This window comes from Coregonus lavaretus (genome assembly GCF_964263955.1).
Source record: "Coregonus lavaretus genome assembly, chromosome: 27".
Lineage (NCBI taxonomy): Eukaryota > Metazoa > Chordata > Actinopteri > Salmoniformes > Salmonidae > Coregonus > Coregonus lavaretus.
This window is the reverse complement of record NC_140014.1, coordinates 45,241,739-45,263,196: the sequence shown is the minus strand read 5'-3', so window position 1 is coordinate 45,263,196 and position 21,458 is coordinate 45,241,739. Positions and strand designations below refer to the sequence as shown.

Below are 21,458 nucleotides of genomic sequence, written 5' to 3'. Positions count from 1 at the left end.
ATAGCCCCCCCCCCCCAGTATTCATACTGTATAGTAGCTGATAGCCCCCCCAGTATTCATACTGTATAGTAGCTGATAGCCCCCCCCCCCAGTATTCATACTGTATAGTAGCTGATAGCCCCCCCAGTATTCATACTGTATAGTAGCTGATAGCCCCCCCAGTATTCATACTGTATAGTAGCTGATAGCCCCCCCCAGTATTCATACTGTATAGTAGCTGATAGCCCCCCAGTATTCATACTGTATAGTAGCTGATAGCCCCCCGTATTCATACTGTATAGTAGCTGATAGCCCCCCCCCAGTATTCATACTGTATAGTAGCTGATAGCCCCCCCAGTATTCATACTGTATAGTAGCTGATAGCCCCCCCCCGTATTCATACTGTATAGTAGCTGATAGCCCCCCATTATTCATACTGTATAGTAGCTGATAGCCCCCCCCCCCAGTATTCATACTCTATAGTAGCTGATAGCCCCCCCCCAGTATTCATACTGTATAATAGCTGATAGCCCCCCAGTATTCATACTGTATAGTAGCATATAGCCCCCCCCCTCCCAGTATTCATACTGTATAGTAGCTGATAGCCCCCCAGTATTCATACTGTATAGTAGCTGATAGCCCCCCCAGTATTCATAATGTATAGTAGCTGATAGCCCCCCAGTATTCATAATGTATAGTAGCTGATAGCCCCCCCCCCAGTATTCATACTGTATAGTAGCTGATAGCCCCCCAGTATTCATACTGTATAGTAGCTGAAAGCCCCCCCCCCCAGTATTCATACTGTATAGTAGCTGATAGCCCCCCAGTATTCATACTGTATAGTAGCTGATAGCCCCCCCCCCAGTATTCATACTGTATAGTAGCTGATAGCCCCCCAGTATTCATACTGTATAGTAGCTGATAGCCCCCCCCTCCCAGTATTCATACTGTATAGTAGCTGATAGCCCCCCAGTATTCATACTGTATAGTAGCTGATAGCCCCCCCAGTATTCATACTGTATAGTAGCTGATAGCCCCCCCCAGTATTCATACTGTATAGTAGCTGATAGCCCCCCCCAGTATTCATACTGTATAGTAGCTGATAGCCCCCCCCCCAGTATTCATACTGTATAGTAGCTGATAGCCCCCCCCAGTATTCATACTGTATAGTAGCTGATAGCCCCCCCCAGTATTCATACTGTATAGTAGCTGATAGCCCCCCCAGTATTCATACTGTATAGTAGCTGATAGCCCCCCCCAGTATTCATACTGTATAGTAGCTGATAGCCCCCCCCAGTATTCATACTGTATAGTAGCTGATAGCCCCCCCCCAGTATTCATACTGTATAGTAGCTGATAGCCCCCCCCAGTATTCATACTGTATAGTAGCTGATAGCCCCCCCCCCCAGTATTCATACTGTATAGTAGCTGATAGCCCCCCCCCCCCAGTATTCATACTGTATAGTAGCTGATAGCCCCCCCCCCAGTATTCATACTGTATAGTAGCTGATAGCCCCCCAGTATTCATACTGTATAGTAGCTGATAGCCCCCCCCCCAGTATTCATACTGTATAGTAGCTGATAGCCCCCCAGTATTCATTCATACTGTATAGTAGCTGATAGCCCCCCCCAGTATTCAGACTGTATAGTAGCTGATAGCCCCCCCCCCCAGTATTCATACTGTATAGTAGCTGATAGCCCCCCAGTATTCATACTGTATAGTAGCTGATAGCCCCCCCCCCCAGTATTCATACTGTATAGTAGCTGATAGCCCCCCCCCCCAGTATTCATACTGTATAGTAGCTGATAGCCCCCCCCAGTATTCATACTGTATAGTAGCTGATAGCCCCCCAGTATTCATACTGTATAGTAGCTGATAGCCCCCCCCCCAGTATTCATACTGTATAGTAGCTGATAGCCCCCCCCAGTATTCATACTGTATAGTAGCTGATAGCCCCCCAGTATTCATACTGTATAGTAGCTGATAGCCCCCCCCCCCCAGTATTCATACTGTATAGTAGCTGATAGCCCCCCCCCCAGTATTCATACTGTATAGTAGCTGATAGCCCCCCAGTATTCATACTGTATAGTAGCTGATAGCCCCCCCCCCAGTATTCATACTGTATAGTAGCTGATAGCCCCCCAGTATTCATACTGTATAGTAGCTGATAGCCCCCCCCCCCCAGTATTCATACTGTATAGTAGCTGATAGCTCCCCCCAGTATTCATACTGTATAGTAGCTGATAGCCCCCCAGTATTCATACTGTATAGTAGCTGATAGCCCCCCAGTATTCATACTGTATAGTAGCTGATAGCCCCCCCCCAGTATTCATACTGTATAGTAGCTGATAGCCCCCCCCCCAGTATTCATACTGTATAGTAGCTGATAGCCCCCCCCCCCAGTATTCATACTGTATAGTAGCTGATAGCCCCCCAGTATTCATACTGTATAGTAGCTGATAGCCCCCCCAGTATTCATACTGTATAGTAGCTGATAGCCCCCCCCCCCAGTATTCATACTGTATAGTAGCTGATAGCCCCCCCCCCAGTATTCATACTGTATAGTAGCTGATAGCCCCCCCCCCCAGTATTCATACTGTATAGTAGCTGATAGCCCCCCAGTATTCATACTGTATAGTAGCTGATAGCCCCCCCCCCAGTATTCATACTGTATAGTAGCTGATAGCCCCCCCCCCCAGTATTCATACTGTATAGTAGCTGATAGCCCCCCCCCCAGTATTCATACTGTATAGTAGCTGATAGCCCCCCAGTATTCATACTGTATAGTAGCTGATAGCCCCCCCCCAGTATTCATACTGTATAGTAGCTGATAGCCCCCCCCCCCAGTATTCATACTGTATAGTAGCTGATAGCCCCCCAGTATTCATACTGTATAGTAGCTGATAGCCCCCCAGTATTCATACTGTATAGTAGCTGATAGCCCCCCCCAGTATTCATACTGTATAGTAGCTGATAGCCCCCCAGTATTCATACTGTATAGTAGCTGATAGCCCCCCCACCAGTATTCATACTGTATAGTAGCTGATAGCCCCCCCCCCAGTATTCATACTGTATAGTAGCTGATAGCCCCCCCCCCAGTATTCATACTGTATAGTAGCTGATAGCCCCCCCCCCCAGTATTCATACTGTATAGTAGCTGATAGCCCCCCAGTATTCATACTGTATAGTAGCTGATAGCCCCCCCCCCCAGTATTCATACTGTATAGTAGCTGATAGCCCCCCCCCCCAGTATTCATACTGTATAGTAGCTGATAGCCCCCCAGTATTCATACTGTATAGTAGCTGATAGCCCCCCCCCCAGTATTCATACTGTATAGTAGCTGATAGCCCCCCCCCAGTATTCATACTGTATAGTAGCTGATAGCCCCCCCCCCCAGTATTCATACTGTATAGTAGCTGATAGCCCCCCAGTATTCATACTGTATAGTAGCTGATAGCCCCCCAGTATTCATACTGTATAGTAGCTGATAGCCCCCCCCCCCCCCAGTATTCATACTGTATAGTAGCTGATAGCCCCCCCCCCAGTATTCATACTGTATAGTAGCTGATAGCCCCCCAGTATTCATACTGTATAGTAGCTGATAGCCCCCCCCCCCCCAGTATTCATACTGTATAGTAGCTGATAGCCCCCCCCCCAGTATTCATACTGTATAGTAGCTGATAGCCCCCCCCCCCAGTATTCATACTGTATAGTAGCTGATAGCCCCCCAGTATTCATACTGTATAGTAGCTGATAGCCCCCCCCCCCAGTATTCATACTGTATAGTAGCTGATAGCCCCCCCCCCCCAGTATTCATACTGTATAGTAGCTGATAGCCCCCCAGTATTCATACTGTATAGTAGCTGATAGCCCCCCCCCAGTATTCATACTGTATAGTAGCTGATAGCCCCCCAGTATTCATACTGTATAGTAGCTGATAGCCCCCCGTATTCATACTGTATAGTAGCTGATAGCCCCCCCCCCAGTATTCATACTGTATAGTAGCTGATAGCCCCCCCAGTATTCATACTGTATAGTAGCTGATAGCCCCCCCCCCCGTATTCATACTGTATAGTAGCTGATAGCCCCCCATTATTCATACTGTATAGTAGCTGATAGCCCCCCCCCCCCCAGTATTCATACTCTATAGTAGCTGATAGCCCCCCCCCAGTATTCATACTGTATAATAGCTGATAGCCCCCCCAGTATTCATACTGTATAGTAGCATATAGCCCCCCCCTCCCAGTATTCATACTGTATAGTAGCTGATAGCCCCCCAGTATTCATACTGTATAGTAGCTGATAGCCCCCCCAGTATTCATAATGTATAGTAGCTGATAGCCCCCCAGTATTCATAATGTATAGTAGCTGATAGCCCCCCCCCCAGTATTCATACTGTATAGTAGCTGATAGCCCCCCCAGTATTCATACTGTATAGTAGCTGAAAGCCCCCCCCCCCAGTATTCATACTGTATAGTAGCTGATAGCCCCCCAGTATTCATACTGTATAGTAGCTGATAGCCCCCCCCCCAGTATTCATACTGTATAGTAGCTGATAGCCCCCCAGTATTCATACTGTATAGTAGCTGATAGCCCCCCCCTCCCAGTATTCATACTGTATAGTAGCTGATAGCCCCCCAGTATTCATACTGTATAGTAGCTGATAGCCCCCCCAGTATTCATACTGTATAGTAGCTGATAGCCCCCCCCAGTATTCATACTGTATAGTAGCTGATAGCCCCCCCCAGTATTCATACTGTATAGTAGCTGATAGCCCCCCCCCAGTATTCATACTGTATAGTAGCTGATAGCCCCCCCCCCAGTATTCATACTGTATAGTAGCTGATAGCCCCCCCCAGTATTCATACTGTATAGTAGCTGATAGCCCCCCCAGTATTCATACTGTATAGTAGCTGATAGCCCCCCCCAGTATTCATACTGTATAGTAGCTGATAGCCCCCCCCAGTATTCATACTGTATAGTAGCTGATAGCCCCCCCCCCAGTATTCATACTGTATAGTAGCTGATAGCCCCCCCCAGTATTCATACTGTATAGTAGCTGATAGCCCCCCCCCCCAGTATTCATACTGTATAGTAGCTGATAGCCCCCCCCCCAGTATTCATACTGTATAGTAGCTGATAGCCCCCCCCCCAGTATTCATACTGTATAGTAGCTGATAGCCCCCCAGTATTCATACTGTATAGTAGCTGATAGCCCCCCCCCCAGTATTCATACTGTATAGTAGCTGATAGCCCCCCAGTATTCATTCATACTGTATAGTAGCTGATAGCCCCCCCCAGTATTCATACTGTATAGTAGCTGATAGCCCCCCCCCCCAGTATTCATACTGTATAGTAGCTGATAGCCCCCCAGTATTCATACTGTATAGTAGCTGATAGCCCCCCCCCCCAGTATTCATACTGTATAGTAGCTGATAGCCCCCCCCCCCCAGTATTCATACTGTATAGTAGCTGATAGCCCCCCCCAGTATTCATACTGTATAGTAGCTGATAGCCCCCCAGTATTCATACTGTATAGTAGCTGATAGCCCCCCCCCCCAGTATTCATACTGTATAGTAGCTGATAGCCCCCCCCAGTATTCATACTGTATAGTAGCTGATAGCCCCCCCCCCAGTATTCATACTGTATAGTAGCTGATAGCCCCCCAGTATTCATACTGTATAGTAGCTGATAGCCCCCCCCCCCCAGTATTCATACTGTATAGTAGCTGATAGCCCCCCCCCCCCAGTATTCATACTGTATAGTAGCTGATAGCCCCCCCCCAGTATTCATACTGTATAGTAGCTGATAGCCCCCCAGTATTCATACTGTATAGTAGCTGATAGCCCCCCCCCCCAGTATTCATACTGTATAGTAGCTGATAGCCCCCCCCCCAGTATTCATACTGTATAGTAGCTGATAGCCCCCCAGTATTCATACTGTATAGTAGCTGATAGCCCCCCCCCAGTATTCATACTGTATAGTAGCTGATAGCCCCCCCAGTATTCATACTGTATAGTAGCTGATAGCCCCCCCCCCCAGTATTCATACTGTATAGTAGCTGATAGCTCCCCCCAGTATTCATACTGTATAGTAGCTGATAGCCCCCCCAGTATTCATACTGTATAGTAGCTGATAGCCCCCCAGTATTCATACTGTATAGTAGCTGATAGCCCCCCCCCAGTATTCATACTGTATAGTAGCTGATAGCCCCCCCCCCAGTATTCATACTGTATAGTAGCTGATAGCCCCCCCCCCCCCAGTATTCATACTGTATAGTAGCTGATAGCCCCCCAGTATTCATACTGTATAGTAGCTGATAGCCCCCCCCCCAGTATTCATACTGTATAGTAGCTGATAGCCCCCCCCCAGTATTCATACTGTATAGTAGCTGATAGCCCCCCCCAGTATTCATACTGTATAGTAGCTGATAGCCCCCCAGTATTCATACTGTATAGTAGCTGATAGCCCCCCCACCAGTATTCATACTGTATAGTAGCTGATAGCCCCCCCCCCCAGTATTCATACTGTATAGTAGCTGATAGCCCCCCCCCCCAGTATTCATACTGTATAGTAGCTGATAGCCCCCCAGTATTCATACTGTATAGTAGCTGATAGCCCCCCCCCAGTATTCATACTGTATAGTAGCTGATAGCCCCCCAGTATTCATACTGTATAGTAGCTGATAGCCCCCCCCCCCCAGTATTCATACTGTATAGTAGCTGATAGCTCCCCCCAGTATTCATACTGTATAGTAGCTGATAGCCCCCCAGTATTCATACTGTATAGTAGCTGATAGCCCCCCAGTATTCATACTGTATAGTAGCTGATAGCCCCCCCCCAGTATTCATACTGTATAGTAGCTGATAGCCCCCCCCCCAGTATTCATACTGTATAGTAGCTGATAGCCCCCCCCCCCCAGTATTCATACTGTATAGTAGCTGATAGCCCCCCAGTATTCATACTGTATAGTAGCTGATAGCCCCCCCCCAGTATTCATACTGTATAGTAGCTGATAGCCCCCCCCCAGTATTCATACTGTATAGTAGCTGATAGCCCCCCCCAGTATTCATACTGTATAGTAGCTGATAGCCCCCCAGTATTCATACTGTATAGTAGCTGATAGCCCCCCCACCAGTATTCATACTGTATAGTAGCTGATAGCCCCCCCCCCCAGTATTCATACTGTATAGTAGCTGATAGCCCCCCCCCCCAGTATTCATACTGTATAGTAGCTGATAGCCCCCCAGTATTCATACTGTATAGTAGCTGATAGCCCCCCCCCCCCCCAGTATTCATACTGTATAGTAGCTGATAGCCCCCCCCCCCCAGTATTCATACTGTATAGTAGCTGATAGCCCCCCCCCCAGTATTCATACTGTATAGTAGCTGATAGCCCCCCCCCCCCCCCAGTATTCATACTGTATAGTAGCTGATAGCCCCCCAGTATTCATACTGTATAGTAGCTGATAGCCCCCCCCCCCAGTATTCATACTGTATAGTAGCTGATAGCCCCCCCCCCCAGTATTCATACTGTATAGTAGCTGATAGCCCCCCCCCCCAGTATTCATACTGTATAGTAGCTGATAGCCCCCCAGTATTCATACTGTATAGTTGCTGATAGCCCCCCCCCAGTATTCATACTGTATAGTAGCTGATAGCCCCCCCCCTCCCAGTATTCATAGTGTATAGTAGCTGATAGCCCCCCAGTATTCATACTGTATAGTAGCTGATAGCCCCCCAGTATTCATACTGTATAGTAGCTGATAGCCCCCCCCCCCCCAGTATTCATACTGTATATTAGCTGATAGCCCCCCCCCAGTATTCATACTGTATAGTAGCTGATATCCCCCCAGTATTCATACTGTATAGTAGCTGATAGCCCCCCAGTATTCATACTGTATAGTAGCTGATAGCCCCCCAGTATTCATACTGTATAGTAGCTGATAGCCCCCCCCCCCCCAGTATTCATACTGTATAGTAGCTGATAGCCCCCCCAGACATACTCTAATTGTCCCTGAAACCCCACCTTTTCCTTAAAGCATTCTACACCAGACCCTCTCTGGGAAGAGTAGCAGTTGATTTAGGATCATATGGAGAGAAGGATCTGCCCCTCTTTGGGAAGATTAGCAACTGATTTAGGATCATATAGAGGGAAGGATCTGCCCCTCTTTGGGAAGAGTAGCAACTGATTTAGGATCATATAGAGGGAAGGATTTGTCCCTCTTTGGGAAGATTAGCAACTGATTTAGGATCATATAGAGGGAAGGATCTGTCCCTCTTTGGGAAGATTAGCAACTGATTTAGGATCATATGGAGGGAAGGATCTGTCCCTCTTTGGGAAGATTAGCAACTGATTTAGGATCATATAGAGGGAAGGATCTGCCCCTCTTTGGGAAGATTAGCAACTGATTTAGGATCATATAGAGGGAAGGATCTGCCCCTCTTTGGGAAGATTAGCAACTGATTTAGGATCATATAGAGGGAAGGATCTGTCCCTCTTTGGGAAGATTAGCAACTGATTTAGGATCATATAGAGGGAAGGATCTGCCCCTCTTTGGGAAGATTAGCAACTGATTTAGGATCATATAGAGGGAAGGATCTGCCCCTCTTTGGGAAGATTAGCAACTGATTTAGGATCATATAGAGGGAAGGATCTGTCCCTCTTTGGGAAGATTAGCAACTGATTTAGGATCATATAGAGGGAAGGATCTGTCCCTCTTTGGGAAGATTAGCAACTGATTTAGGATCATATAGAGGGAAGGATCTGTCCCTCTTTGGGAAGATTAGCAACTGATTTAGGATCATATAGAGGGAAGGATCTGTCCCTCTTTGGGAAGATTAGCAACTGATTTAGGATCATATGGAGGGAAGGATCTGCCCCTCTTTGGGAAGATTAGCAACTGATTTAGGATCATATAGAGGGAAGGATCTGTCCCTCTTTGGGAAGATTAGCAACTGATTTAGGATCATATAGAGGGAAGGATCTGTCCCTCTTTGGGAAGATTAGCAACTGATTTAGGATCATATGGAGGGAAGGATCTGCCCCTCTTTGGGAAGATTAGCAACTGATTTAGGATCATATAGAGGAAAGGATCTGTCCCTCTTTGGGAAGATTAGCAACTGATTTAGGATCATATAGAGGGAAGGATCTGTCCCTATTTGGGAAGATTAGCAACTGATTTAGGATCATAGGAGTTTGCAAGAAAGGAATTTCACTGTAGTTGTGGATGTGACTTTAAAACTTGAATATGGAGGGTGGGGACCCATGCAGCTCCTAGACAGCTGACCCCCAACCCCCACTAGAACTCTGACCCCTTTTTGTTAATACGATTTTCAGCAAGAGCAAAAGTCTCCTCTATAAAGTCATCCTCTTCTGTCTGTCTGTCTGTCTGTCTGTCTGTCTGTCTGTCTGTCTGTCTGTCTGTCTGTCTGTCCCCAAGGTACCTGACTGACTTTGAGCCGGTTCAGTGTCTGGGTAGAGGAGGATTTGGGGTCGTGTTTGAGGCCCGGAACAAGGTGGATGACTGCAACTACGCTATCAAGAGGATCCGCCTGCCCAACAGGTAACATCATTACAAACAACATCCACCTATGTACCTGTGTCTACTAACCCCACTAGCCTGTGTATTGACCAGGGGGTGATTCTACTAACCCCACTAGCCTGTGTATTGACCAGGGGGTGATTCTACTAACCCCACTAGCCTGTGTATTGACCAGGGGGTGATTCCACTAAACCACTAGCCTGTGTATTGACCAGGGGGTGATTCCACTAAACCACTAGCCTGTGTATTGACCAGGGGGTGATTCCACTAGCCTGTGTATTGACCAGGGGGTGATTCTACTAACCCCACTAGCCTGTGTATTGACCAGGGGGTGATTCCACTAGCCTGTGTATTGACCAGGGGGTGATTCTACTAGCCTGTGTATTGACCAGGGGGTGATTCCACTAGCCTGTGTATTGACCAGGGGGTGATTCCACTAACCCCACTAGCCTGTGTATTGACCAGGGGGTGATTCCACTAGCCTGTGTATTGACCAGGGGGTGATTCCACTAGCCTGTGTATTGACCAGGGGGTGATTCCACTAGCCTGTGTATTGACCAGGGGGTGATTCTACTAGCCTGTGTATTGACCAGGGGGTGATTCCACTAACCCCACTAGCCTGTGTATTGACCAGGGGGTGATTCCACTAACCCCACTAGCCTGTGTATTGACCAGGGGGTGATTCCACTAGCCCCACTAGCCTGTGTATTGACCAGGGGGTGATTCCACCAGCCTGTGTATTGACCAGGGGGTGATTCCACTAGCCTGTGTATTGACCAGGGGGTGATTCCACCAGCCTGTGTATTGACCAGGGGGTGATTCCACTAACCCCACTAGCCTGTGTATTGACCAGGGGGTGATTCTACTAGCCTGTGTATTGACCAGGGGGTGATTCCACTAACCTGTGTATTGACCAGGGGGTGATTCCACTAGCCTGTGTATTGACCAGGGGGTGATTCCACTAGCCTGTGTATTGACCAGGGGGTGATTCCACCAGCCTGTGTATTGACCAGGGGGTGATTCCACTAGCCTGTGTATTGACCAGGGGGTGATTCCACTAGCCTGTGTATTGACCAGGGGGTGATTCCACCAGCCTGTGTATTGACCAGGGGGTGATTCCACTAAACCACTAGCCTGTGTATTGACCAGGGGGTGATTCCACTAACCCCACTAGCCTGTGTATTGACCAGGGGGTGATTCTACTAGCCTGTGTATTGACCAGGGGGTGATTCCACCAGCCTGTGTATTGACCAGGGGGTGATTCCACTAGCCTGTGTATTGACCAGGGGGTGATTCCACCAGCCTGTGTATTGACCAGGGGGTGATTCCACTAAACCACTAGCCTGTGTATTGACCAGGGGGTGATTCCACTAACCCCACTAGCCTGTGTATTGACCAGGGGGTGATTCCACTAGCCTGTGTATTGACCAGGGGGTGATTCCACTAGCCTGTGTATTGACCAGGGGGTGATTCCACTAACCCCACTAGCCTGTGTATTGACCAGGGGGTGATTCCACTAACCTGTGTATTGACCAGGGGGTGATTCTACTAACCTGTGTATTGACCAGGGGGTGATTCCACTAGCCTGTGTATTGACCAGGGGGTGATTCCACTAGCCTGTGTATTGACCAGGGGGTGATTCCACTAACCCCACTAGCCTGTGTATTGACCAGGGGGTGATTCCACTAAACCACTAGCCTGTGTATTGACCAGGGGGTGATTCCACTAAACCACTAGCCTGTGTATTGACCAGGGGGTGATTCCACTAACCCCACTAGCCTGTGTATTGACCAGGGGGTGATTCCACTAGCCTGTGTATTGACCAGGGGGTGATTCCACTAACCTGTGTATTGACCAGGGGGTGATTCCACTAGCCTGTGTATTGACCAGGGGGTGATTCCACTAGCCTGTGTATTGACCAGGGGGTGATTCCACTAACCCCACTAACCTGTGTATTGACCAGGGGGTGATTCTACTAACCCCACTAGCCTGTGTATTGACCAGGGGGTGATTCCACTAACCCCACTAACCTGTGTATTGACCAGGGGGTGATTCTACTAACCCCACTAGCCTGTGTATTGACCAGGGGGTGATTCTACTAACCCCACTAGCCTGTGTATTGACCAGGGGGTGATTCTACTAGCCTGTGTATTGACCAGGGGGTGATTCCACCAGCCTGTGTATTGACCAGGGGGTGATTCCACTAGCCTGTGTATTGACCAGGGGGTGATTCCACTAACCCCACTAACCTGTGTATTGACCAGGGGGTGATTCCACCAGCCTGTGTATTGACCAGGGGGTGATTCCACTAACCCCACTAGCCTGTGTATTGACCAGGGGGTGATTCCACCAGCCTGTGTATTGACCAGGGGGTGATTCCACCAGCCTGTGTATTGACCAGGGGGTGATTCTACTAGCCTGTGTATTGACCAGGGGGTGATTCCACCAGCCTGTGTATTGACCAGGGGGTGATTCCACTAACCCCACTAGCCTGTGTATTGACCAGGGGGTGATTCTACTAGCCTGTGTATTGACCAGGGGGTGATTCCACTAGCCTGTGTATTGACCAGGGGGTGATTCCACTAGCCTGTGTATTGACCAGGGGGTGATTCCACTAGCCTGTGTATTGACCAGGGGGTGATTCTACTAACCCCACTAGCCTGTGTATTGACCAGGGGGTGATTCTACTAGCCTGTGTATTGACCAGGGGGTGATTCTACTAGCCTGTGTATTGACCAGGGGGTGATTCCACTAGCCTGTGTATTGACCAGGGGGTGATTCTACTAGCCTGTGTATTGACCAGGGGGTGATTCCACCAGCCTGTGTATTGACCAGGGTGTCTTCAACCCAACAGAGAGCTAGCCAGGGAGAAGGTGATGCGAGAGGTGAAGGCTCTTGCCAAGCTCGAACACCCAGGGATCATCCGTTACTTCAACGCCTGGCAGGAGAGCCCCCCAGAGGGCTGGCAGGAGGGCCAGGACCAGCGCTGGCTGGAGGAGAGGTAGGAACTATAACCGTGTAACACCAGGCAGGAGAGCCCCCCAGAGGGCTGGCAGGAGGGCCAGGACCAGCGCTGGCTGGAGGAGAGGTAGGAACCATAATGATGTTACACCAGGTAGGAACTATAACCGTGTAACACCAGGCAGGAGAGCCCCCCAGAGGGCTGGCAGGAGGGCCAAGACCAGCGCTGGCTGGAGGAGAGGTAGGAACCATAATGATGTTACACCAGGTAGGAACTATAACCGTGTAACACCAGGCAGGAGAGCCCCCCAGAGGGCTGGCAGGAGGGCCAAGACCAGCGCTGGCTGGAGGAGAGGTAGGAACCATAATGATGTTACACCAGGTAGGAACTATAACCGTGTAACACCAGGCAGGAGAGCCCCCCAGAGGGCTGGCAGGAGGGCCAGGACCAGCGCTGGCTGGAGGAGAGGTAGGAACCATAATGATGTTACACCAGGTAGGAACTATAACCGTGTAACACCAGGCAGGAGAGCCCCCCCTAAGGGCTGGCAGGAGGACATTTTTGTCTGCCATGATTGTCATCAGAAATCGCCAGCTTTTAATTGAGTGAGAGTCACAGCTATGTTTGTAGAACTCCTTGTTTCTTGGCTCCATCTTGTTTTAATGATGGTTGAAACCATTTCCATTCCTAATGTTGAAGTTTATAAAGTAATATAATAATATTTCTCTCTCTCTCTCAGCACTACCGACTGGCCACAGAGCTCCCCCGACCACATGGAGGTGCTGTCTGTCAAAGTGCCCATCTCTTCTGTGTCTGGGCTGGGCGGGGCCTTCATCACTGACCACGACCAATCCATGCTCTTCAGCTCCGCAGGCGGGGCCATGGGATTTGGCGGTGGGGCTATGGACTTCAGAGTCGGGTCTGACCTCCCCTTCCCACTTCTGAATGGTCAGGACAGTATGATGTCAGAGCTGGATAGCCAACCAGACCCGGAGGCCTCGGCTTCAGACACGCCCCACTCCTTTGAGCTGTGCCCCCCCCGCGGCCCCAGCGACTGCACCTCGTCCTCTTTCGACATCGTGTTCGAGGACTCAGGCTGCGACCGCGACGCCGACCCCGACCCTGAGGTCACGACCCCCTCAGGAGCCTCTGGATTGGCCAGTCCCCCGCTCACTGAGAAGGCTATCCCCTCCTCCTCCCACACCAGAGGAGCAGACCCTCTCCCCGTACCCACCATACCCTCCTCTCCCTCTATCCCTTCCTCCTCCTCCCACACCAGAGGAGCAGACCCTCTCCCCGTACCCACCATACCCTCCTCTACCTCTATCCTTCCTCCTCCTCTCCTCCACGCCCCACCTCCCTCTCCCTCTGCCTGGTCCCCAGCCCCTCCCGGACCCCCCAGCCCCGCGGCCCCAGCCCTCTCCTAAGGTGTACCTGTACATCCAGATGCAGCTGTGTCGTAAAGACACCTTGAAGGATTGGATGTCTCAGAGATGTCTGCCTGAACAAAGGGAACATTCTCAGTGTCTGGGCATATTTCTGCAGATCTCAGAGGCCGTTCACTTCCTCCATAACAAGGGCCTGATGCACAGAGATCTCAAGGTGAGAACATAGACACAGATACACACACGCAACGGACACACACTCCCACACAATCCCCAACCCCCCCCCCGACCAGTTACTAACTCTCCTCTCCTCTTTCTCTCTCTCTCTCTCTCTCTCTCTCTCTTCTCTTCTCTCTCTCTCTCTCTCTCTCTCTCTCTCTCTCTCTCTCTCTCTCTCTGTCTCTCTCTCTCTCTCTCTCTCTCTCTCTCTGTCTCTCTCTCTCTCTCTCTCTCTCTCTCTCTCTCTCTCTCTCCTCTCTTCTCCTCTCCTCTCCCCCTCCTCCTCCCTCTTCTCTCTCTCTCTCCTCTCTTCTCCTCTCCTCTCTCCCCCTCCTCCTCTCTCCTCTCTCTCTCTCTCTCTCTCTCTCTCTCTCTCTCTCTCTCTCTCTCTCTCTCTTCTCTCTCTCTCCTCTCCTCTCTCCCCCCTCCTCTCTCTCTCTCTCTCTCCTCTCTTTCTCCTCTCCTCTCTCCCCCTCCTCCTCTCTCCTCTCTCTCTCTCTCTCTCTCTCTCGCTCTCTCTCTCTCTCTCTCCTCTCTTCTCCTCTCCTCTCTCCCCCTCCTCCTCTCTCCTCTCTCTCTTCTCTCTCTCTCTCTCTCTCTCTCGCTCTCTCTCTCTCTCTCCTCTCTTCTCCTCTCCTCTCTCCCCTCCTCCTCTCTCCTCTCTCTCTCTCTCCTCTCTTCTCCTCTCTCCTCTCTCTCTCTCTCTCTCTCTCTCTCTCTCCTCTCTCTCTCTCTCTCTCTCTCTCTCTCTCTCTCTCTCCTCTCTTCTCCTCTCCTCTCTCCCCTCCTCCTCTCTCTCTCTCTCTCTCCTCTCTTCTCCTCTCCTCTCCCCCTCCTCTCTCTCCTCTCTCTCTTCTCTCTCTCTCTCTCGCTCTCTCTCTCTCTCTCTCCTCTCTTCTCCTCTCCTCTCTCCCCCTCCTCCTCTCTCTCTCTCTCTCTCTCTCTCTCTCTCTCTCTCTCTCTCTCTCTCTCTCCCCCTCCTCTCCTCTCTCCCCCCTCCTCTCTCCTCCAGCCCTCCAATATCTTCTTTACAGTGGATGATGTGGTGAAGGTTGGAGACTTTGGTCTGGTGACAGCCATGGACCAGGAAGATGATGAGGATGAACCAGGACCCTTGACCCCCATGCCCAGCTATGCCCGTCACACCGGACAAGTTGGCACCAAACTATACATGAGCCCAGAACAGGTAAGGCCAAACACACACTACATGTCTACATGTATGTGGACATCTCGTCGAACATCTCATTCCAAAATCATGGGCATTAATATGGAGTTGGTCCCCCCTTTGCTGCTATAACAGCCTCCACTCTTCTGGGAAGGCTTTCCACTAGATGTTGGAACATTGCTGCAGGGACTGACTTGTTGGAAAGGTGGCATCCTATGACGGTGCCACGTTGATAGTCAGTAAGCTCTTCAGTAAGGCCATTCTACTGCCAATGTTTGTCTATGGAGATTGCATGGCTGTGTGCTTGATTTTATATATTGTCAGCAACGGGTTTCTGAAATAGCCAAATCCACTAATTTGAAGGGCTGTCCACATACTGCTGTATATATCATGTACATATTTAATCACACTCCCAGGATTCCCTGGGTCATCCTGTTTCACCCTGTCCTGGTCCATCCTGGTCCATCCTGGTTTATCCTGGTTTACCCTGTCCTGGTTCACCCTGTCCTGGTTCATCCTGGTTCACCCTGTCCTGGTTCACCCTGTCCTGGTTCATCCTGGTCCACCCTGTCCTGGTCCATCCTGGTTCACCCTGGTTTATCCTGGTTTACCCTGTCCTGGTTCACCCTTTTTGGTTCACCCTGTTCTGGTTCATCCTGGTTCACCCTGTCCTGGTTCATCCTGGTCTGGTTCATCCTGGTTCACCCTGTCCTGGTTCACCCTGTTCTGGTTCATCCTGGTTCACCCTGGTCTGGTTCATCCTGGTTCACCCTGTCCTGGTTCATCCTGGTTCACCCTGTCCTGGTTCATCCTGGTTCACCCTGTCCTGGTTCATCCTGGTTCACCCTGTCCTGGTTCATCCTGGTTCACCCTGTCCTGGTTCATCCTGGTTCACCCTGGTTTATCCTGGTTTACCCTGTCCTGGTTCACCCTTTTTGGTTCACCCTGTTCTGGTTCATCCTGGTTCACCCTGTTCTGGATCATCCTGGTTCACCCTGTCCTGGTTCATCCTGGTTCACCCTGTTCTGGTTCATCCTGGTTCACCCTGTCCTGGTTCATCCTGGTTCACCCTGTCCTGGTTCACCCTGGTCTGGTTCATCCTGGTTCACCCTGTCCTGGTTCATCCTGGTCTGGTTCATCCTGGTTCACCCTGTCCTGGTCCATCCTGGTTCACCCTGTCCTGGTTCATCCTGGTTCACCCTGGTCTGGTCCATCCTGGTTCACCCTGTCCTGGTTCATCCTGGTTCACCCTGGTCTGGTTCATCCTGGTTCACCCTGTCCTGGTTCATCCTGGTTCACCCTGTCCTGGTTCATCCTGGTTCACCCTGGTCTGGTCCATCCTGGTTCACCCTGTCCTGGTTCATCCTGGTTCACCCTGGTCTGGTTCATCCTGGTTCACCCTGTCCTGGTTCACCCTGTCCTGGTTCATCCTGGTTCACCCTGTCCTGGTTCATCCTGGTTCACCCTGGTCTGGTTCATCCTGGTTCACCCTGGTCTGGTTCATCCTGGTTCACCCTGGTCTGGTTCATCCTGGTTCACCCTGTCCTGGTTCATCCTGGTTCACCCTGGTCTGGTTCATCCTGGTTCACCCTGTCCTGGTTCACCCTGGTCTGGTTCACCCTGTCCTGGTTCATCCTGGTCTGGTTCATCCTGGTTCACCCTGGTCTGGTCCATCCTGGTTCACCCTGTCCTAGTATATGTAATATATATTTTAGATTGGTAAACTGTCTGTCTGGTAACTCCTACTATTAGACTCGTAGAGCTGTGTAGAGCTGTAACCGAGATGTCTATCTGTTACCCTGAACTGTGCAGTCTTATAGATTAGAGATGTTTACCCTAACCTTCCTCTCTCTCCTCTCCAGTTGTCTGGTAACCTGTACTCTCACAAAGTGGACATCTACTCTCTGGGTCTGATCCTGTTTGAACTGCTCTGTCCCTTCAGGACACAGATGGAGAGAGTCAGGGTGAGTAGTGCCACAGTATTGTCTATGGTATGTTATATATAGACTGACTGAAGTTATATATTGTCTATGGTATCATGTTGATCTCCAGACTCTAACTGAAGTTATATATTGTCTATGGTATCATGTTGATCTATAGACTGACTGAAGTTATATATTGTCTATGGTATCATGTTGATCTCCAGACTCTAACTGAAGTTATATATTGTCTATGGTATCATGTTGATCTCCAGACTCTAACTGAAGTTATATATTGTCTATGGTATCATGTTGATCTCCAGACTCTAACTGAAGTTATATATTGTCTATGGTATCATGTTGATCTCCAGACTCTAACTGAAGTTATATATTGTCTATGGTATCATGTTGATCTCCAGACTCTAACTGAAGTTATATATTGTCTATGGTATCATGTTGATCTCCAGACTCTAACTGAAGTTATATATTGTCTATGGTATCATGTTGATCTCCAGACTCTAACTGAAGTTATATATTGTCTATGGTATCATGTTGATCTCCAGACTCTAACTGAAGTTATATATTGTCTATGGTATCATGTTGATCTCCAGACTCTAACTGAAGTTATATATTGTCTATGGTATCATGTTGATCTCCAGACTCTAACTGAAGTCCGAGGGCTGCAGTTTCCTGCTGTCTTTTCCAAGAACAACGTCCAGGAGGTAAGTAGTGTTTCTCTGCTGTGTGTCTGGCTCCTCCTACTGTCTCTGGCTCCTCCTACTGTCTCTGGCTCCTCCTACTGTCTCTGGCTCCTCCTACTGTCTCTGCTGTGTGTCTGGCTCCTCCTACTGTCTCTGCTGTGTGTCTGGCTCCTCCTACTGTCTCTGGCTCCTCCTACTGTCTCTGGCTCCTCCTACTGTCTCTGCTGTGTGTCTGGCTCCTCCTACTGTCTCTGGCTCCTCCTACTGTCTCTGGCTCCTCCTACTGTCTCTGCTGTGTGTCTGGCTCCTCCTACTGTCTCTGCTGTGTGTCTGGCTCCTCCTACTGTCTCTGGCTCCTCCTACTGTCTCTGCTGTGTGTCTGGCTCCTCCTACTGTCTCTGGCACCTCCTACTGTCTCTGGCTCCTCCTACTGTCTCTGCTGTGTGTCTGGCTCCTCCTACTGTCTCTGGCTCCTCCTACTGTCTCTGGCTCCTCCTACTGTCTCTGCTGTGTGTCTGGCTCCTCCTACTGTCTCTGGCTCCTCCTACTGTCTCTGGCTCCTCCTACTGTATATGGCTCCTCCTACTGTCTCTGGCTCCTCCTACTGTCTCTGGCTCCTCCTACTGTCTCTGCTGTGTGTCTGGCTCCTCCTACTGTCTCTGCTGTGTGTCTGGCTCCTCCTACTGTCTCTGGCTCCTCCTACTGTCTCTGCTGTGTGTCTGGCTCCTCCTACTGTCTCTGGCACCTCCTACTGTCTCTGGCTCCTCCTACTGTCTCTGGCTCCTCCTACTGTCTCTGCTGTGTGTCTGGCTCCTCCTACTGTCTCTGCTGTGTGTCTGGCTCCTCCTACTGTCTCTGGCTCCTCCTACTGTCTCTGGCTCCTCCTACTGTCTCTGCTGTGTGTCTGGCTCCTCCTACTGTCTCTGGCTCCTCCTACTGTCTCTGGCTCCTCCTACTGTATATGGCTCCTCCTACTGTCTCTGGCTCCTCCTACTGTCTCTGGCTCCTCCTACTGTCTCTGCTGTGTGTCTGGCTCCTCCTACTATCTCTGGCTCCTCCTACTGTCTCTGGCTCCTCCTACTGTCTCTGCTGTGTGTCTGGCTCCTCCTACTATCTCTGGCTCCTCCTACTGTCTCTGGCTCCTCCTACTGTCTCTGGCTCCTCCTACTGTCTCTGGCTCCTCCTACTGTCTCTGGCACCTCCTACTGTCTCTGCTGTGTGTCTGGCTCCTCCTACTGTCTCTGGCTCCTCCTACTGTCTCTGGCACCTCCTACTGTCTCTGCTGTGTGTCTGGCTCCTCCTACTGTCTCTGGCTCCTCCTACTGTCTCTGGCTCCTCCTACTGTCTCTGCTGTGTGTCTGGCTCCTCCTACTGTCTCTGGCTCCTCCTACTGTCTCTGGCTACTCCTACTGTCTCTGGCTCCTCCTACTGTCTCTGGCTCCTCCTACTGTCTCTGGCACCTCCTACTGTCTCTGCTGTGTGTCTGGCTCCTCCTACTGTCTCTGGCTCCTCCTACTGTCTCTGGCACCTCCTACTGTCTCTGCTGTGTGTCTGGCTCCTCCTACTATCTCTGGCTCCTCCTACTGTCTATGGCTCCTCCTACTGTCTCTGCTGTGTGTCTGGCTCCTCCTACTGTCTCTGGCTCCTCCTACTGTCTCTGGCTCCTCCTACTGTCTCTGGCTCCTCCTACTGTCTCTGGCTCCTCCTACTGTCTCTGGCTCCTCCTACTGTCTCTGGCTCCTCCTACTGTCTCTGCTGTGTGTCTGGCTCCTCCTACTATCTCTGGCTCCTCCTACTGTCTCTGGCTCCTCCTACTGTCTCTGCTGTGTGTCTGGCTCCTCCTACTGTCTCTGGCTCCTCCTACTGTCTCTGGCTCCTCCTACTGTCTCTGGCACCTCCTACTGTCTCTGCTGTGTGTCTGGCTCCTCCTACTGTCTCTGGCTCCTCCTACTGTCTCTGGCACCTCCTACTGTCTCTGCTGTGTGTCTGGCTCCTCCTACTGTCTCTGGCTCCTCCTACTGTCTCTGGCTCCTCCTACTGTCTCTGCTGTGTGTCTGCTTCTATCTCCAGGTCAAAAAGGAGAATTAAATAAAAGGTGAAAACACTGTTCCAAAGCTTGATACAATAATATCATAGATGGAATAAAATACATGTACTATTCTTAAGAAATGAATAAGTATTTTATATGATCAGTTGGGTGTGTTTTTGTGATTGATCAGTTCATGTTTAGATGATCATGAAGTGTGTGTGGTGTCATGAACCCTGACGTGCCTCCTCTCCTGTGTCCTCTAGCTGGGCATGGTCCGTAGCATGTTGTCCCGTAACCCGGCCGAGCGTCCCGAGGCCGCTGACATCACAGAGGAGCCTCTGTTTCAGGAACTGGAAGTCCCGTGTCGCCAGGCGGTCCGACAACGATCCCGGACATACAGCGCCTCGTCTGCTGGATGGCCTGCACGTACCTCTACTGCTTCCTCCTGAACACACACACACACACACACACACACACACACACACACACACACACACACACACACACCAGTCTCCTCTGCTCCCCCATCACACCAGTCTACTGCCTGACGTATATTATATGTAATTGTCTATGAAGAGCAGTTACTGAAGATACCATTCAGCCAGTCAACTCTCCAAAACTCTCCCTTCTCCCTCCTAAACACCACCAAAGAGACCCTGTATGACGTCTGTCTCTCACATCGTTCCCACCAGTAACCTACTACTGTATCCATCTCTCCCTCGTGCTGAACCCTGTACCATATCTACAGGACACCCTGTCCTAACATGAATGTCCTTAACAACTCGTAACTGGAGGCTGAGAACTGGAGGCTGAGAACTGGAGGCTGAGAACTGGAGGCTGAGAACTGGAGGCTGAGAACTGGAGGCTGAGAACTGGAGGCTGAGACAGACATGCCTGACTTGGGAGAAAATCATTTTCCTGCTTGTTCTGTTTGAGATAATGAGATGTCTTGCTTAGGCCTTAAGAGGTTTGGGAGGTGTTTAACTGCCTTGGGGGTTTGGGAATGAGAGGAGGGGGTTTGGGAATGAGAGGAGGGGGTTTGGGAATGAGAGGAGGGGGTTTGGGAATGAGAGGAGGGGGTTTGGGAATGAGAGGAGGGGGTTTGGGAATGAGAGGAGGGGGTTTGGGAGTGAGAGGAGGGGGTTTGGGAATGAGAGGAGGGGGTTTGGGAATGAGAGGAGGGGGTTTGGGAATGAGAGGAGGGGGTTTGGGAATGAGAGGAGGGGGTTTGGGAATGAGAGGAGGGGGTTTGGGAATGCATCATATATGTGACCTGCCTTGGACCTGGGGACCTGCTCTGCTCTCTACTAGAATGAATGGGTGGTGCTGGGTCACGTTACTATAGCAACTATGATGGGAACCAGAGGGGTGGATGTACCATGCTGTCAGGACTGAGTTCCTCTATCTTATTTTGTGTAAAAGTTAAAAAGTAAACTGTTTAAGTTGCTAGAGATGGACAATGATTTCCCTAAATATACTCCCTGACAATTTTGTAAATAAGTTTACAAAAAAGTCCGTTTATTTTATGTAGATAAAAGGGAAGGTGTGATC

At 50.2% G+C, this 21,458-nt stretch overlaps 1 protein-coding gene across 1 annotated transcript in view; it reads left to right on the top strand.

The window, feature by feature from the left end:
* Positions 1-20,908, top strand: part of LOC311103036 (eukaryotic translation initiation factor 2-alpha kinase 3-like) — a 92,004-nt gene extending 71,096 nt beyond the window's left edge. The window contains exons 11-20 of the mRNA XM_084144528.1: positions 9,426-9,548; positions 12,382-12,528; positions 12,670-12,729; positions 12,883-12,957; positions 13,229-13,790; positions 13,873-14,091; positions 15,106-15,279; positions 17,121-17,222; positions 17,837-17,899; positions 20,171-20,908. Of these exons, the coding sequence (XP_084000654.1) occupies positions 9,426-9,548; positions 12,382-12,528; positions 12,670-12,729; positions 12,883-12,957; positions 13,229-13,790; positions 13,873-14,091; positions 15,106-15,279; positions 17,121-17,222; positions 17,837-17,899; positions 20,171-20,356 (1,711 nt within the window). The 3' untranslated portion in view covers positions 20,357-20,908. The remainder of the gene's footprint in view (positions 1-9,425; positions 9,549-12,381; positions 12,529-12,669; positions 12,730-12,882; positions 12,958-13,228; positions 13,791-13,872; positions 14,092-15,105; positions 15,280-17,120; positions 17,223-17,836; positions 17,900-20,170) is intronic.
* The last annotated feature ends 550 nt before the right edge of the window (positions 20,909-21,458 follow it).